The sequence below is a fragment of the Gymnodraco acuticeps genome, unplaced genomic scaffold, assembly GCF_902827175.1.
Source record: "Gymnodraco acuticeps unplaced genomic scaffold, fGymAcu1.1, whole genome shotgun sequence".
In the NCBI taxonomy this organism is placed as follows: Eukaryota; Metazoa; Chordata; class Actinopteri; order Perciformes; family Bathydraconidae; genus Gymnodraco; species Gymnodraco acuticeps.
Window position 1 is genome coordinate 6286980 of NW_022990042.1, and position 19818 is coordinate 6306797.

General features: G+C 39.8%; 1 protein-coding gene across 1 annotated transcript in view; it reads right to left on the reverse strand.

Annotated features, from left to right (window-relative positions):
* The window catches only part of LOC117545536 (probable G-protein coupled receptor 158), a 147097-nt gene that overhangs the window by 73151 nt on the left and 54128 nt on the right, over window positions 1–19818 (reverse strand). Inside the window, exons 3-4 of the mRNA XM_034215353.1 lie at window positions 10316–10418; window positions 1447–1658 (exon numbers count right to left, since the gene is read on the reverse strand). Coding sequence (XP_034071244.1) covers window positions 1447–1658; window positions 10316–10418 — 315 coding nt within the window. The remainder of the gene's footprint in view (window positions 1–1446; window positions 1659–10315; window positions 10419–19818) is intronic.

The following is a 19818-nucleotide window of genomic DNA, read 5'->3' on the forward strand; positions in this document are numbered from 1 at the left end:
ACCCAAAAATCCAAGCTGCAGAGGATTATATCTTCTTACATTAAGTCCTGAGTATGGGTCAAGCTCCAAAGAAAGTTGGATTTTACAATTCCCATGAGTCAGAATGCATGAAATTGAGCACGGCCTTCACAAACTATTATCTGGTAATGTTAAATCGTACTTATGGTAGGTATTAACAATCTTTACATTTCTAAATACAGCTCATAGATTAATCTATTGGCTGACAGTGCAATGCTCAATTAAGTAATTTTTATAATAAAATATAGGTATCTTTGGGCCAGAGGGCCTTTATTGGAGATGTTAGAGTTGAAAGGGGGAGACAGAGGGGAGGATATTGCCTGAAATGTTCAGCCAACTTGGGATTTGAACCAGCCTATAGGCAGCGGTGATAGCATATGGGCTGCCAGCTCTAACTACTGAGCAATCGGCGGCCCATGCTCATTCAAAGTTGAACAAAAGAGGATTGTGTGAGTCCACCAGAGCCAGCCTGGAACTTGCACCAAAAACAGGAAATGCATGCTTAAATATGTCCATGTAATGTGACAAAAGTTTTAGTCCCTATTCAACTGGTCAATGACCATTTATTTCACACTTCTTATCCAGCAGTTAACTATCTTTTTTCTACATAATTGTCTTACCACATTAAAGGTGGGGTAGGTCATTTTGGAGAAACCAGCTCGAGTGCGCTAGAATTTGAAAATACACAGCCGGAACAAATCTGCCACTTCCTCACAGAGCCCCTCCTCCAACACACACGAACGCGCACATGACCAACGAGGGCACGAGATAAGTTTGTGCACAGATGGAAGGCTGACAGGCAGGTAGGCCATCCAGTTACTTTAGCCGGGCCGGCGCAGATGATTGGTCGTGCTTTTTACAGCACTACGGCTTCCACAGATGACATTTTTTTTATGGATTTATTGTCAAAGCACTTCAGATATTCATTGCTATCGGGATGTTAAGAGCATTCCATGGAATATAACAAAAAGTGTATCTCGAGCCGGTTTCTCAGACTTACCTACCCCACCTTTAAACGTAAACATAAACTTACCTCATACGCTGAGAAAAATATTTCAGCATATTGCTGTGTTGACTCCCCATAACATTGTTAAAACAGGCATCCTCCATTTGTAATCCAAACTTGGGTCCTGGTTGTGGGTTTTCCTCAAAATAAGTTAGTCGGTATGTTTATCCAAGATAGAACGTCCCTCTATCCTTTTGTTCTTTCTTTAGCTAGTCCACCATTCCAAGTGTAAGCTAACTTTAACATCTCTTCTATCCTTCTTTCCAAAATACAGTTCCAATGACAGAACATTTTTGACAAATTACACTTTTAAAAGGGGTTTGGGGAGAACATTTTGAATCAAACAAGCAGTGGGGACCCCAACGTCACCAGCCTAAATGACAATGAAACATTCCTGCACAGTGACTTCTGTGTCCTCTCACCTTCATCCTCCTGAAGTGGTAGATGACCACCATGCCGGCCAGGTCCAGCACCGTGCACAGACCCTGGAAGGAGGCCACAGCTAGCCTCAGGGCCCCGTCCTCCTGCGCCAGGCAGGGGGTCTCGTCCCGGCAGTAGGGGCAGCCCTCACGGCACGGCAGACACTTACTGGACACCTCAGAGGAATCGTCTCTGTTAGAGCCCTGCTCCTTACCTGAGGACGAGAGAGCACTTTACAATCAGGTATATAAATCCTGGGTTTGCTCATATACTGCCTTCACACACTTCTAAGATTAAAGAGAGCCTTTTAAAAATGTAACATCTAATCAAACTGATCTTATGTGTTTTTAAGGATTTTCAATGTAATTAATGTGGTTTAGCTGTCACTCTCTGACTTCTCATTAAACACTCAGTTAATCAATTTTAAAGAGTAGAAGTCATCAATCCAATAAATGACAAAGCCTTGCGGGTGATAATTACAAGAATACAGCCTTTAATTAGGCAGATGAGGGAATAATGAAGGAGGGGATAAAACGCTGTGACACCGCTCCTTTCATCTCTCGCGGTCTGAATAATTGTTGTCATACCAGCATGTGGCCCACTTGGATGTGGTTTATCAAATCAGTCCCTGGATTACTTTTTCCAACATATTTTTTGAGAGTTTTCACACTAGCATGACTGGATGTGTTCTGTCAAGCGCCTTCTGAAACGCGGAATTCATTCATTACAAGAGAGAAAAAAAAGGGAAAGACGATGCCAAAAATAGAATTTCTTCACTCTGCGACGTATCTGCTGTGGGGGGATTTGGAGTCAATCTTTAGCGCAAATCCCCACCACACACATGCACACACACGCGATGCAGCTCTTCGTGAAAATTGTGTTTAATAAGCATGTAATTCCTCTGTATGTCCCAGAGCTTATGCAGTATGCAAACACTGTGCTAAAGTTGTCTGTGTGAGAGCATCATTGCGTAAGAATGTTCAGAAAGTACTAATGAATAAACATGTCAAGTAGGAATCGATTAAGACGTAAAGACAAAAACAATTGATCAAGCAATCAGGCAGTCACTGATGTAAGACATTAAACAAAGTAGTTTAGATTCTCCAGTTAGCCTCACTGTGTTTAATGGTCAGTACAAGAATGGAAGGAGGTGATCATGAATACGAAATGACTCACGATCCACTGTCTTTTGCCTGTTTGCTGTGAAACCCAGTTAAGCTGTTGGTCTTCTCTGGTATGCAATCATTCACTGACATGCAAACTGTTGGTTTTATTGGTTCAGGATGCAATGTGTATATCATATCTTACGAAAAGCTATTGTTGGAGCTATATATTGCTTTATATTATTCAATATTTAAACATTTGTTTTCTTGCTGTTTTGTTTATCGTAAATCTATTATTATTTAGTGTTATTATTTAAGTTATTCCTTGCGTAAGATACGCTATCTGGTGCCTCAGTGGAAGTTTACTTTTAAGTTCATTATCTGTTTTACTTTTCTGTGATTTTGGCCGCTAAAGCTATCATATGTACAGCAACAGGTGTCAATATCTGTTTTTATAGGAAAGGGTTGGGGTTAGGGGTAATTTGGTAGTTTGGAAAAAGGTTGTGGTTTGAGTTTAAAGGATGACTTAAAATAGCTACCTGCCATTACTTACATGCGGAAGTTACGTGATGACTAACCCTAACCCTATGGGAAAAAATGATGTATCAACATGCACATGTTTGTTGTGAAATATGACTTACAGTCTCTGGTATAGCTACGAAGAGCGTAAGAGAACAGCCTGAAGGATGTTATAGCTACATATTAGGGGTGTGATGCAAAGCTACTGTGTGTCTGGTAAATATCTAGTATCTGTATTCGTTATCTGCCTTGTTTTCTGCAATACATATTTGTTCTCCTGCTTATACTTGTGTATCTACAAGTTTAACTGCCAAACCTGACATTTAAATGCTTATTTTAAAAAGTCCAAGCTGAGGCTTAATAAAAAGCCATGTAACATGATAAAAGTCTGGTTAAAAATCAGTACTCCAAAGTGAGCAGGAGGTTAGAGGAATAATATAAGTCAGAGATGCATTGGATGAGAATGCTATCGACAAATGTTTGATAAGCTTGGACCATTTTAAATGCACTTCTGAGACGGATGATTCTCAGATCTTTATATATTGACTACAATGTTTTAGCCAACAGCAAGAATTAAGGATTGTTTAGTACAAATTGGTCATATCTAAATAATGTATCGCATTAGTTTACACTCAGACTATTTGTGTGATTATTAGGTGGAAAACTGGTCTTCCTTAAGACATCTGGGCACACAGTTTGTTCTTTCACTGGAGTTTAGAGGGTCAAACCATTGTCAAAATAACTTGAGACAGGCTATACGGTAAGAAAAAGTTACCCTATTAAGTTAAGGAGTGATCTTTCTAGAAAGCTTGTATTGCTTAAAAAATGTTTCCAGTGATTGCCTGTCTTTCAAGCTGCTGTTGTTTTGTTGAAAAGCTTTTTTTACTATAGTGGTAGGTGTTGCCTTTGCATGTATACTTTGTGGGTTTGTGGCCTTAATTAAGCTCAGGGACTTAAATGAACTGTACCCACATTGGAATATGATTCTGGTACGAGTTGTATGATATAGTTCAACTGTTCAACTGTAAACCTCTACTGTACCGAACAGGATTCTGATAATCGTCATCAATGAAATAGAAAGTAGGCCTATAGCACAACCAAAATAAATCAAACATGTATATCAAAATGAAAAGTTATTGTTGTTGTTACTGCATCATTCCAAATAAACCATTTTTAAAAGGAAACCTCTCACTTATCTCAAAATTAGCGATTATCTCTTGACAGGACGCGAGTGTAACACAATGGGAGGTGTTGCATAGTGATGGTGCACACAGAAGGAAACACAAAACAGCTCACACTTTATGTCTTTGTTGCACATTTTCTAATAATTATTTGTTTTCCTCCCTCAATCTTTTCCCTTGCTTTGATATCTGTCCTTTTTAGCCTGTTGCTAGGGAACAATACAACATCTGTTTCCAGTCTAGTGTGTTTTCTGGGATGTACAAGGAGGAATAACAGACAGGTTCCATGGGGGGAGTTCAGGGTCGCTAGCTACTGTGACCCAATTTGAGCCGCAGTGATTTTTAATGAGGGGGTCGGCATGGGGTTTGGAAGATGCAGAGTCTCTTCACAGACGGAGCCGTTTGACTACAGGCCTCATCACGCTGCATTACAATAAAGCTGCAGCTTAGCATATCATCCCCCTTGGGGTGCTGTATTGTTGGAGTCAGGGATGAAAACCGCCGGAGTTGCTTGATTATCTCGCTCATCAGGGCCAAGCTTTCAGCATGAGGACACTGCTTCGCTTTCTGTCAAGCTGTCAGCTATGGTCATTAAAATCCAAAGCACGAGCAGGGAGGTAAAGTTAGGAAAAAACTTGAAAACCGCAAGGGTGAAAGGATAAAACATCAGTGGAGGAAAGGTCCAAAGTCAAGTTATGTGTACATGTTCCGATTTTTAAATATGCAGCCCATATTCATTGTTTTTTAGCAATAAAACGTAGGGAATAGAGATTGATAGCCAGAAGTTTTTGAAAAAAACTGTTATAATTCACCATTCTGAACCTTCAAACTGCGATTGTGCAGTAGTTAACCAAACATGAACATTAGATTATTCATGTCTGTATGGTAATCCTTATTTATTTCAGTCTCATAGTTATGGTAAACATAGCTTGTATGCTAGATGGAAACACTTGATCTAGCGTGATGGTTAAATTAAGACTAGGATGTCAGGTAATGATTCGTGCAAGGGTTTTTCTTCAAATTCCAAGGAACTGACCTCTCAACTGCATGTGCATGTGTGCATATAACTGTGTGTGTATTTGTATATGTATGTGCATGATGTAAAAAGTGTGTACTGTGTGTACTGTATGTACCTGTATAAAAATGCATGTGTGTGTACGACAGAGTGGAAACTGAATTTCCCCCTTGGAGGATTAATAAAGATCCATCTTCTAGCGAGCAGGAGACATGAATATGAACGACAATGCAGAGAGTGTGAGTAATGTGAAGTGCTTTTAAAGTTGTATTTGTTTAACATTAATAACAATTCCGGTGTCTTGAAATGAAGTGTGCTTAGCTAACGTTAACTACAATAGTCTTAAGGCAATACAAACAAACATCTGTTAGCTTATGATAGCTTCTAACCGTATTAAAGGCACTAATAACAATTATTCGTTAGCTATAGCTTTCGGCAAAATAAGCTGTTAGCATATTTGATTATTTGTTTAATGAAACTGTAGCGTGATTTTGGCTAGCCCAACTAGGTGTCCTACATTAATTGTTGATTTAATCACTAATTACAGTAATAGTGTGAGTAATGTGAATCGTGTTGTTTGTTTAAAGTTAACAACTATTCTGGTGTATTGAATTGGACAGCAATACAAGCAACACGTGCTAAATGTGAGTCTTACAGGGAATCAGTCATCTGTTAGCCTCTCTGATGACTCGCTGCAAAACCAACTGTTAGCCTTTTTGTTGATTTGTTTAATGAAACCGTATGTTATGGTTATGTTATTTAGCAGAGGCTTTTATCCAAAGTGACTCACAAAAAACATAAAATAACCATAATTAACATTATAATATCAATACAAATAGTTACATAGTCAGTTACATTACTTATTACATTTTTAACAGTCATCTGTAACCTACTACATTTAAAAAAAGTAAACTTCCCAACCCTGATCATTAATTATAGTCAGCTAATTAATTAAACTTCAAAGGATGACAAAAGCATTTCAATATGATCTGTCTGTCCGCTACATTAAATAAGCAGTAGCCTAAGTTCTGTCTTCAGTGTAAATGCTTCTTTAATAGTCATTGTATTACAATTTGAATTCATTGTAAATAATCTTAACTGTGCTGACTGCCTGTTTACTGTTTATCAGACAGTCTCATCATTTTTGACATGTTTTGTAATATTGCATGAGTTGTTTTAGTCAGTTATTATGTCGGCCTATTCTGTAGGTTAGAATCTGTCGTTTCAGACCCAACTGGCTTGACAGTACGTTTATAAAGTGTCTTTACTTCTGCCTTCTCCTATCCTAGATGAAGTTGATTGACTAAGAGTAAGGTCAGCTAAGGAAGGTTTTGTTATTTTTCTGTCTGAATAGTAATTGTCTTATGACATTCTACTTCAGGTGTCGTCAACTGGAATGTCTTTACAGAGGGACACAAACAGGAATTTAGGAAGGCCTACCAAATTTCCAGGTGCTTTCAATGCGACAACCTTTACAAGGACGTTGGCACAGGCTACCGGGGAAGTGGACGGCGAGGAATGTTACAGGGTTTTTACTCCGAAGAGGGCTTCCCGGGGTACTGCAGCTGGAGCTGTTTTCTGGTGGCTGAGGGAACAGCAGACCCCGCCTCACCCCAGTGAAGAATCCACAGTGTGGAAATTGTGCCCAATAAATAAAAATGTATTCTGCACTGAAATGCCTCTCGAACTGCATGTTTATCTTTTGCAGCCTGGTGCATAAACACACTAACAGTTGTTTTTCAGTAATCTAGCACCTCTTCAAAGACACATTTGATTTGATTTATTTCAAACGTGTAATACAATAAAAATTATAATAATAATGAAATGAAACAAGAGAATTATGATTCTGTAGAAGCATAAGTAGTATCAAACTACATATTATTGACTTACAAATTATATATAAGCAAATGATCTACCTAATTACACATCCGAAAAGGCGCGGGAAGGAGTTTACAGTATTTAATCCCACCCCTTCTCCCAAAAACTAAATTAACAGTTTTGTTTTGTTTTAACAAAATGTGCATCTACATGTATGTCTACATACAATATACATTTACAATTATAAATAGATTATATCATTATTACTACAATATATATATAGGGTATATATATATATATTTACGTTGTATGTCAAATTTGATAAGACAAATATAAAATACTATCTTTTTACATCTGACATACAAAATACATTTATTATTAAAAAAACAAAAACATATTAACAACAAATTGTTGTTAATAATAATAATTACATTTATGTAAGAAAAACATATTTTCATGCATTTTTAGATGGTTGATAGCAAGCATTACAATGTCTAAAGAGACTCGCTGTATATGAGACTCAATACTCGCTGGTTGTACTTTTGCGGTCATCCAATTCGCTAGGTGGCGATGTTGCAAAACAACTAGGGTCCTGGGAGTGCGGTCCCAGGAGTGCGGTCCCAGGAGTGCGGTCCCAGGAGTGCGGTCCCAGGAGTGCGGTCCTGAGACTGCAGCCTCCGATGCTGCAGCTTCATACTATTGGATTTTCTTGTTGCCCCAGCTAGTCGACACCTCTTTTAGCAGAAACAAAGGCTACATTCATGTATTAAATCGATGTTAATCCATGTGTGCGGTTGTGGAATTAACGGACGTGACGTTGTGCGATTGCGTTGCCAGGCAACAACTTGGGTTCATGTTAATTTACAAACTCGAACTTTAGTTATATTTAAAAACATTTTAGAAGGCCTCACGAAATACTTTAATGTAAATTAAAATGTAAATGTGAAGGAATGTGTGTATAACAAAATACATCCGTCATAAACAATACCGGAAACAGACGTAGGCAAGATCCTCAGCTCGGTGATTGGATGGTTTAGCCGCAATGATACGTTGGGATATGGTGTTTATGCGATGGGAAATCCGAAAACATTAAAAAAAAAATAATAATACTTTATTCCGAGTGTGCTTGCTTTTCTCTTTGAAAGTCATCACATAATAGCATTGTAATACACGGTTCGGCCGCATTAAATATTACACATCTGCCGTAGTTCTCTATTTATAGAGCCCTGATTAGAAGACTTCTGGACAAACTGGAAGAACTGCGGCCAAAACGTGACGTGGATCATAAATATATCAGCAATTAAACAACATCTTACATTTCTTTTCACACAATACGTCTCCTTGCAGTATCAACACTAATTCGGCTGACTTTTATATTTTATCCAATTGGTAGATAGGCTGTATTTACACCTTAACGGTGCACAGCTGATAGAAAGGGACACCTAGTGGTTAAAGCACGTTATTGTATTTTATTATTTTTATTATGCTGAGGATCTTTTCCGGTATTGTTTATGATGGTTGTATTTTGTTATACACACATTCCTTCACATTTACATTTAAATTTACATTAAAGTATTTCGTGAGGCCTTCTAAAATGTTTTTAAATATAACCCACGGTTCTAGTTGAAGAGTTTGTAAATTAACATGAACCCAAGTTGTTGCCTGGCAACGCAATCGCACAACGTCACGTCCGTTAATTCCACAACCGCACACATGGATTAACATCGATTAACATCGATTTAATACATTAATGTAGCCTTTGTTTCTGCTAAAAGAGGTGTCGACTAGCTGGGGCAACAAGAAAATCGGCGAAATCGAGTGTGACTATTAAAAAATAAATCATTATTAATATTGACAATAACAACCGACCGTCGTGATACTGCATTTGCTTGGCATTTCCGGGTATTTCTCCACTGGTTGGGCCATGTTAACAATACTGTGTAACTGTCACGTTTGAAGGGACGAAATCGTGACATCTTCACGTCTCCCAGCATGGTAAATGCTGGGAGAACGGCCGGATGATGGTCAATGACAAAACCTTCCTTAATTTAGCTGACCTTACTCTTAGTCAATCAACTTCATCTAGGATAGGAGAAGGCAGAAGTAAAGACACTTTATAAACGTACTGTCAAGCCAGTTGGGTCTGAAACGACAGATTCTAACCTACAGAATAGGCCGACATAATAACTGACTAAAACACCTCATGCAATATTACAAAACATGTCAAAAATGATGAGACTGTCTGATAAACAGTAAACAGGCAGTCAGCACAGTTAAGATTATTTACAATGAATTCAAATAGTAATACAATGACGCCCCTCTCCTATCTCGCACCGCATGTTTGTGGAGAACCTGGTGCTAAATCACTTGCAGACGACCTGATTCTGGGTCGGGGTTTCGTACGTAGCAGAGCAGCTCCTTCGCTGCGATCTATTGAAAGTCAGCCCTTGATCCAAGCTTTTGTCAGCAAATCGTCACATGTTCACGTCTTGACTTGATGTCCGGCAGTGGCTCAGTCAGTAGGAGGCTTGGACTGGGAGCTGTAGGGTCGCCGGTTCAAGTCCAGACCTAAAACATATGGAGTGTGGACTGCTACTTGGAGAGGTCCTAGTTCACCTCCGGCCCTGCCGTGGTGCCCTTGAGCAAGGCACCGGACACTCCCCTTCCCCCCTCACTCCCATTGCTCTCCGGGCGCTGTACACTAGCTGCCCGGAGCTACCATCCTAGTACCAGGAGTCTAGTACTAGGAGCAGTGGCTCCTAGTACTAGACTCCTGGTACTAGGATGGGTTAAATGCAGAGGCCAAATGTCACTGTGTGAGCTGTGTGCTCTGCATGTGTGATCATTAAAAGAGGGTTTCATCCCTCCCAATTCTATTCTATTGTATACCGGGTTGGTAGCGACATCATATTATCCAACAGGTTTGTTTTTCAGAATCCACCTGTGGCTCCCACTAGAACGCAGACAAAATACATAGTAGACATTTCCACAATAAGAGCTGTCAAAATCCTTTGACTGAAATTTGAGGCGTCATAACCTCACAGGCCCCAGGATACCCATACAAAGAGAAAAGAAGATTATCAAACAAGATGTGTGGCTCTCAGCTGAAAAAATATGTGTTTTATTTTCTTCTCCTAAATCTCAAAAGCTTTACTTTTGAAAAATGCAAAGTTTTGATCTGACAGTTCGCTGCAGTTTGTATTTTTTTATATCACAGGGGGGATTTGTAACCTACTTTTGAAGCCATTGAGCACCACTCTACTTGGATGGTAGAATCCTCTCCTGCACTGGCACTTGTACTTGTCCAACACAAATCCATGGCCGATGATGGGAGTGCACTGGAAGAAAGAAATGCAGAGAGAGACAATGAGACAATACAAGACAATTATTATTGTATTAGTATTGTTGTCAACAACAAGGGTATCACAGGAGTCAGTTGAATTGAGGCAAAAAGGAATCTGAAGAGGATAATACATGAATGTTAACCACTAAATGGAGCGAGATGATCAGGGGACTCAGCCAATGCAGCTTTGTTTTGGTTCTTGAATCCAAAAGCAAGTGGGAGTAAAGTAATGTTTCATCTGTTTAGGACTCCAGAAGCCAAAATAAGACACAGTAACAACAAACCTATCTTCTACATTGGTTTTGTTATCGAACAGTATTTTACAAATTAAAAGAACTGTTTTTTTATATTTAAATATCTGAGCAAGTCACCTTAGGCACATTGAGACGGTTCATTAGTTTCTGATATTTTACATCCCAAATTTAAAATAAAACGTATTTGTTAGATGCAGCCCTACAGTAATCAAGTCAGCCACTTGTATCATCCAGGAATGAAAGTGAACAACAATGGATGTCAAGTGAACATGAGGTTTAAATTATAATCGCAGCAAAGACAAAGACATTGATGTTCTCTGATTGATGATTTTTCTAGTCACACATTCATTAATATGATTTAGCACATGGCTCCATTCTTCCAAATGCCTCTTGAGTAAATTAATGATTTGCAATTGCAGGAAGATCATCCAGATCTTAATGATTTTCCGGACCCAGCAGTGGGATTCAAACAGTTTACAAAAAAATAATGCTGTAAATTGTATAATTTAAAGACAGAGTGTTTCCAAGACTATTAATCTTTCATCATAATCAAAGACTATAATATAATAGTATAATAATAACAGACATCAAAAACGGTATGAAGCACAGTTTCTTTGTGTTTTAACTGCTAGCTAATGATCATGCTCCACACGAAGCACACTGCAGTGGTCTCAGTTAATGAACTTGTTTCAATCATGTAATCAAGTCTTCTACAGTACATCGTCGACATGCAGCATGAATCGGAAGATGCCCCAGTTATAAAAATGCGTGGTGTCTGGGGAAATAACAGGGCTTCACCAAGTAACAGGGAAACTAATTAATATCTAAATAAAGAATTAAGGGTTTTTTGCAGAATTTAAGCGCGTCTCCATAATTCCAGCTTGCATTGATAACAGTGGGAGCAACATGGGCTTACGCACCATCTGGAGCGAAAGCACACTCAGCAACACTCACACAGAAGCACCAGTGTGGATTTTCTACACTCATGTGAATGCACATATCCCTGTACGAAAATAAATCCACAATAAATTTGACATGAACATTCATAAATAGTCCATTACATTGCATGCTTAAAGTAAAAACAGTAGATCTCCTCTGGGACGGCTGCTCCTAGCAGCGTGGCTATATTAAGCCACCACTTCATGAATCTGCGACAGGCACTGAAAGAGTCTCTTTACTTTTCAAAGCAGTTACAATGTTGAAAGGAAATACGCTCAGTGTACTTCTTCCTTAGAGTTAGATGCGAAGATCTACGGCATTCTCATGTTTGTGCTGTATACGAAGCTAAAGCCAGGAGGCAATTAGCTAAGCCTAGCATAAAAACTGGGAGCAGGGAAAACAGCAATATCAAAGAAAAATAATTAGCAGAAACTCTACATTCTTAAGGTATAAGCAAGGGTTCGAGTTATACACCGAGCTCTATGGGGTCTTTAAAACGAACGTGCGCGCATGCACACGCACGCACACGCGCTCACACACAGCAGCAGCCCTCTCCTTGCTACAAACTAAGTTAAATATGAAAAGGTTCAACGACGCACACCACATCATCTCGGCTCGCGCAGCACGCTCACAGGCATCTATTGCGCAACAGTGTATTGCGCACCTTGGAGTTGAAGTGCAGGCATATTGTCATTTAAGAGAATGCCTAGTTATTTTGGAAAACATGTTTTAAATAATACTCATTACATTGACACATGCATTATGTGTGTTTAAAATAATGGTTGTTGGTAATGTATTAGCGACCACAGATGTATGATTGCACTGCGTTCGTGGGAGCTCAGACCCCTCCTTGTGGGAGCTCAGCTCCCATTGGCTCCCACATAACTTGAACCCTGGGTATAAGTCAACTTATTATTACATTTGTGGGGGAATGTATGAAGCAAAACAAAATACTGTGGCTTAAGATAGCTGTTTGTTGTTTTTTCAAGCTAGCTAGCTGGTTCCTAGCTTCCAGTCTTCATGATAGCTTAACTAACATCTTCCAGCCTCTAGCATTAGTAATTTAATATTGTCGGAAATTCCAATCTCAAAATGATGACTGAACAAGATGACATGAATGCAGCATGATGCAGAAACAGCCTGTCCTCCAACAAAAAACGACCATATAGGTCGATTGTTCAGGAGCTAAATACGACCCAGAGTCACGTTTTAAAGTGTAGCACCTCTAGTGGTCGTATAAGAAACAACATGCTCCTGTCGATCGCAAACGCTCCGGAGGGTCGTTTATTCACAAATAACCCTTTCTGGAAAATCCTAAATTGTGGAATAGTTTGGCCATTAAAATGCTTTTTTATTAGATTTATAGCGAGAAGTGTATATTGTACTTTTATAATCTACGTCCAGTGGATGTGTAGGATCTACAGTTTGATAGATATACGAAGATGATTTGAGGTCTCGCCAGGAGAACGTGTACTGTATATGGGGCAGCTTCCATGTAAAGTTAGCGTGGGTGAAAACAGTATTTCCGGTCTCGAAGTTTTCATAATAAAACCGGAAGTATTCCCCACACTGTCAAATGATTACACAGTGATATCTCCATTACTCATCCACTAGAAAACATCAGTTTATCCTTGTTAATTATACAATATGTGTTGGTTTAAATTGTGTACAATGCTTTTGTGTTTTTAACCTTCGATTCGGAGAAACAAATTGTTTTTTCGGAGTTTAGACACTACAGAGTTTCCGAAGACACTACACTACCCAGAATCCCCAGCTATCGTTTGGGACTACAACATCCGCCTTGCTTTACAAACCCCGTGATTAGCCCTCAAGCTCTGTGATTGGATGTTGGAGTGGCAGTGCGACAAGGTTACGCCGAGTGTCAAACAGCTCTTTGAAATGGAATGGAACCACGCCAGACTATCCAAAACTGGACTTGGACGGGTCCAGCCCAGCCCTCCCCCCCATTATTACACATGCTGGCTATTGTGTGTTTCGCAATATGTTCTATGGCACGTCTCTACTGGGAATTGTAGTTTTAAAAGACGTTTTCGTATTTCCCACAATTAGAAGTTGCCAGTATTAAACTGTATACATCCCTGGAGGTTTAGGGGATACGAAACACATTGGTGTTATCAAATTTAAAACATATAATTAATACATGGGTGAAAATTGCTTGTGTCCATAATGGGCAGCATTAATATACCCACATGACAGCTAAGGTCAGAAAAGCTTTATTTAACAGCTGGTCTTATGTCTGTGACCCCTCCTGTTGTTAATTGATAAGCCTGAAACATGCACTTGTCAAGGTTCAGATGCACATTTAGCAAATATGGCAGTAGCCATCGATCATCTTAAGATAAGATCCTTTATTGATCCCAAGTTGGGAAATGTTTTTGTTACAGCAGCATGTTCTACTTTGTTCTACTCCACTACAATTCATAGGTTAACCTGGTATTTTTACTCTACTACATTTATTGTTGTTACTTTGCAGATTCTGATTAATGATGTGAAATATAAACAACCCTTAAATCAGACTTTAGTTACACCTGAGTAAAATTCAGCCTTATCAGTTTGTCTGTTTTGCACATCCTCCTGTTAATATCTTTGGACGTCCTGCACTAAACTGTTTTATTGTAGAGATCACTACAGTATCTTCTTGATATTTTCTATTCTATATTTCTATCATTGACCCCTATTTTGTATGAAGGCTACTCTTAATATTTAAATGTTTTCATCAAATATAACTTATTCAACAACTACATTCAATAACGTGCTTTAACCACTAGGAGGTGCGGTTTAAGAAACAAGTGGTCTAGTTAATAAAACATAATAATATCAAACATAATATGACTATTCACTTTATTGTGAAATTAAAACAGAACGGTAAAGGAAAATACAGTTTCAGTCTCTCGATGTGAAGCTTATGCATTGTACCATGAACTTGTATAGACCTGTAACAGTCAACTGCATGAGGAGTTGGAAAGGTAGTTCAGAAAATCAGTAATATCTTTAAAAACTACAAAAAAGTCCCTTTCTATCAGCTGTGCACCGTTATGGTGTAAATACAGACTATCTACTAATTGGATAAAATATAAAAGTCAGCCGAATTAGTGTTGATACTGCAAGGAGACGTATTGTGTGAAAAGAAATGGAAGATGTTGTTTAATTGTTGATATATTTATGGTCCACGTCACGTATTCAGTTTTGGCGGCATCTCTTCCAGTTTGTCAAAAGGTCTTCTGATCAGGGCTCTATAAATAAATATCTACGGCAGATATGTCATATTTAATGCAGCCGAACCGTGTATTACAATGCCGTTATGTGATGACTTTCAAAGAGAAAAGCAAGAACACTCGGAATAAAGTATTATTTTATTTTTTTAAAATGTTTTCCGATTTCATATCACATAAACACCATATCCCGATATGCATTGTGGCGTGATTTTAGCCTATCAAAACCTCTGAAAAAATAAATGTATCTCTCAGAATCGAAAGAGAAAAACCTATGGGAAAAACACAAAAGCATTGTACACAATTTAAACCAATTAATGTCGTATAATTAACTAGGATAAATTGATGTTTTTTAGTGGATGAGTACTGCAGATATCACTGTTAAATCATTTGATCATTGGTTTTATTATGAAAACGTCGAGACCGGAAATACTGTTTTCAACCCGTAACTTTACATGGAAGCTTGCCGCATATACACATCAGGGGTTCGAGATAATTTGGATCCTCTGAGGTTTTTGTAATGGGACGGTCATTCAATATGGCTTCCACTTTGCACAGGAGTGTTTGTAGTCCTTCATCATCCAAATGTTGCTGATGAAGAATAGAGTTCTGCACTTTCCTGACCATGCGAATGACTCTTTCCCATACTCCTCCTCCATGATGGGATGCGGCTGGAGTGTTGAAACTCCATTTCACTCTAGAATGAAGCAGTGAGTTTTGAATTTTCTGATGGTTCAAATGAGATAGAGCTTCTCTCAGCTCACGTTCTGCTCCAACAAAGTTGGTTCCGTTGTCTGATTTGATATGTGATACTTGGCCTCGCCTGGAAATGAATCTGCGTATTGCATTGATGCAAGAACTGGTGCCCAATGAATAGGCCATTTCCAGATGGACTGCCCGACTGGCCATGCAGGTGAAGATAACTCCATAGCGTTTGATGAGGCTGCGGCCTCTCTTCACTTCAAACGGCCCAAAATAGTCAATGCCCACATTTGTGAATGGTGGAAGATCAGATTGCAGTCTTTCTTTTGGCAAATCTGCCATCTTTTGTTCACCCAGCTTTCCCCTATATCGTCTGCAGAAAACACAGGAAGAGAGGATCTTTCTAGCAGCAGCATTTGCTCTGGTGATCCAGTATTGTCGACGAAGTCTGGAAAGTAGGTGATTTCTTCCACAGTGTCCTAACTGTTCATGAATGTGGCGTAAGATTAGAGTGGCGATATGTTGGTCCTTAACAAGAATGACTGGATGTTTTGTGTCTTCAGGCATTGCTCCTTTGCTAAGCCTACCTCCCACTCTCAAGATTCCTTGTTTCTGCACCGGATCAAGTTTATAAATGTGACTGCTTTTCTTCACTGCAGATGTTCCCTTTTTCAAAGCAATGATTTCATCACTATACTTGTCCATTTGGCAGTACTGAATGATGACACTTTCTGCCGCGTCAATATCTTCAGGAAATAAGACGTGACCACCCATTGTGGCTCTGAATCTTTTTATATCCTCTTCCTCTTTGTTCTTTTGTTGAGTTGGGTCAAGTCCACTGCTGGACAGAGAAGCTTGTATTTATTTTCTCTTTTGACTCATCAACTGCAACGTCTTTCTCAGCTGGAGAAACCACGCAACTGAGATCTTAAGCCTTTTCCACGAGGAGAAGTGGGTTATCAGTTGATTTACTGCATTCTGTGAGTCTTCATCAGAGATGTTATTTGTTGCATTTGGTGCATCATTAATGATGACAGTATTAACTGAAACTTCTCCTCTAACCTCTGGGTAATCACTGCTGATGGAAGTTGAATCCAAGATGTTAAGAGGCCATTCCTCTTCACTCTTGGAAAGAAACTCTGGGCCATGGATCCATCTGCTGCAAGTGAGAAGGTGTTCAACTTTCACCCCACGAGAGGCCTCATCAGCTGGGTTCCGTTTTGTGTCAACGTACCTCCATTGTGAGATGTCTGTGGCTTCTCGTATAGCAGAGACCCTATTGGCAACAAAGGTGTGAAAGCGCTTTGTTTCGTTCCTGATATACTTTAACATTGTTGTGCTGTCTGTCCAGAAGATTGAGTTTTCCAGCTCTAGTTGCAACTCTGCTTTCAGGAGTCTGTCAACTCTCGCTGCCAGCACAGCAGCTGTTAGTTCCATCCTTGGGATTGTCACATTCTTTAGAGGAGCAACTCATGCCTTTCCTAGAACGAAAGTTACATGGATCTTCTCATCATCACTCTGCAGCCTCAAGTATGAAACTGTGTCATAGCCGTTCTCGCTGGCGTCAGAGAAATTATGTAGTTGGGCACTTGTGAGCTGTCCAAATCCTTTGGGTTTAAAACATCGCGGCACACTGAAAGTGCTGAGTCTTCTTATATCTTCTAGCCACTCCACCTACTGCAACTGGTAGTTTTGAGGAATGTGCTCATCCCAACTGTAGCTCATCTTACAGAGGTTTTGCAGCATTATCTTGACAGGTAAGGTGAAGGGTGTTAAAAATCCAATGGGGTCGTAGACCGAGCTCACCACCGACAGGATACCTCTTCTTGTGAATGGTCTTTCTTGGACTGCCATCTTGAACCTAAAGGTGTCAGTTTCTGCGCACCACTGCAGTCCCAGGGATTCTTTCGACAGGAAGGCTGTCTCTGTCGAAATCCAGTTCTTACACTTCCTTGGCTCTTTTCTCCACATCAATGGCTTCCAACATTGACCTGCTGTTGCTGATCCATTTCAGCAGTTGGAATCCTCCCAACTGGCATAGAGCGGTAAGGTCTGTAACCAAAGACATGGCTTCTGCCTCTGAATACAAGGATTTCAAGCAATTGTCCACATAAAAGTTCTGCTTGATGGTGTCTGTTACATGAACTGGGAAGTCTGCTTTGTGGTCTTCAGCCGTTTTTCTAAGGGCAAAACTGGAACAGCTGGGCGATGATATTGCACCAAACAGATGAACAGTCATTCTGTACACAGTGAGCGGCTGTGTCAGATCACCTCTTGGCCACCATAGGAAGCGAAGAAAGTCTACATCCTGTTTTGCCACTTGGACTTGATGATACATAGCTTTTATGTCAGTCATAACTGCTATAGAGTTTAGGCGAAACCTTGTGAGAACTCCGAGCAAGGAATTTGTCAAGTCAGGTCCCTGGAGTAGTTTAGTGTTGAGTAACACACCTTTGTAGCTTGCCGCACAGTCAAATACCACTCTCAGGGTTTTCTTTTTAGGATGGTACACCCAATGATGCGGGATGTACCATACCTTTCCTTCTTTTCCTTTCACCTGATGGTCTGGCACACTCTCTGCATAGCCGTTGTTTATGACATCACCAATAAAGTTGGTGTATTCCTCTTTGAATGTTGGATTTCTCTCCAATTTCCTTTTTAGGCAGAGGACCCTTTGCTCAGCAAGATGGCGGTTGTTGGGCATGACAACATTGTCCTCTTCTCTAAAAGGCAACTTCAAGCAGTAATGTCCATTGTTGAGTTCAGCTGAAGTGTTGGCAATTTGCATGAACTTAAGATCTTCTATGGACATTTCTGGCTTGTCTTCTGCTGATTTCTCATTGAAGTCATGGTTGTACTGCTTCACCAGCAGTTCCTCTATGTGAGCAATGGATATGCGGTTGGCTGTGACTGTGGGGCAGCTACTCCCACCCTCATTGCCTCCTCTCAATGGTCCGTTGACAACCCATCCCAATAGGGTTCTAACAGCGTAAGGTCCTTTAGCCGTGCTGTTTATCACTTCCCATGGCTCCATTATTTCTGGAGAGTTAGTTCCAATTAACAGCTCCACATCAGCATCGATAGCAGGAATTTCCACAGAGTCCAAGTATGGCCAAGCATACAAGTCTTCCTGTTGTGGAATGTTATTACGAGTCACAGGCATCTTGCGTTGGGTGTACACATCAGGCAACTCAATATAGATGTTACCATTGAGTGAAGCTACCTCTAGTCCTGAGATGACGTGACTGTTGACAAAGCTTTCTTTATTCATTGTTTTCATCAGGAATTTAGTGTTCCTTCCTCTCACCTTTAGCTTCCTCATCAGTTGCTCAGAGCAGAAAGTAGATGAGCTGCCGGGATCTAGAAATGCATAGGTCTTTAGAATTGTGCTGCCTTTCTTTGCCTTGATCTTTACAGGCACAATTGACAAGACGCAATCCTGTGCTCCGGCTCCTATATGGCCACATGTCTTGGGAGTAGTGGCTTGACTCATCCTTGTTGTTTCTTGCTGTGAGTCCTTTGACTTGATTTCTTTCCATTCCTTTGCATGGATATGGAGAATGCTAGGATGTTTCAGGTTACACAACTTACAAGACAGCCGACTGTGACAATCTTTACTCATGTGTCCAACTGATAGACATCCAAAACAAGCACCTTTCTTTTTTAGGAAATCAATTTTATTCCGATGCTTTTCCATCTTGGGGCACACTTCCAATCTGTGGCCCTCTTCACACAGCAGACAAGGTCCCTTTGTTAACGTATCAGGTAAGTATTTCTCCTTTTGAGTTTCAGAGTTAACAGCTGCCACAGATGTAGCGAAACTGCTTCCTTTCTCCTTTAAGCGTCCCTGTGACACTTTATTTCCAACTTTGAATTTTGAGAATGAGACAACTGTGTCTTGAATGTCTCCATACAGTGGGTCAGATGCAATAGACACTTGTCTCTCAATAAAATTGACCAAGTCACTGAAACCTGCTTGACGATGATGTCTCTCCTGATGTTCAAAAGCAATGTTTCTCCATTTTTCCCTCAGTTTGTATGGTAACTTCATGATTATAGCACGTATGTTTGATGGCATATTCATTTCTGACATGTAGCTTATGTCCTCCATAGCGTTACAGCAGACGCGTAGGAATAGTGAAAATGCTTGTAAGGCTTTGATGTCCTCTGACTTCAGTGGTGCCCATCCAAGTGCTTTTTCCATATAGGCAATGGTTATTTTTTGCTCATTTCCAAAGCGTTCTTCTAAAAGCATTCTTGCTCTTTG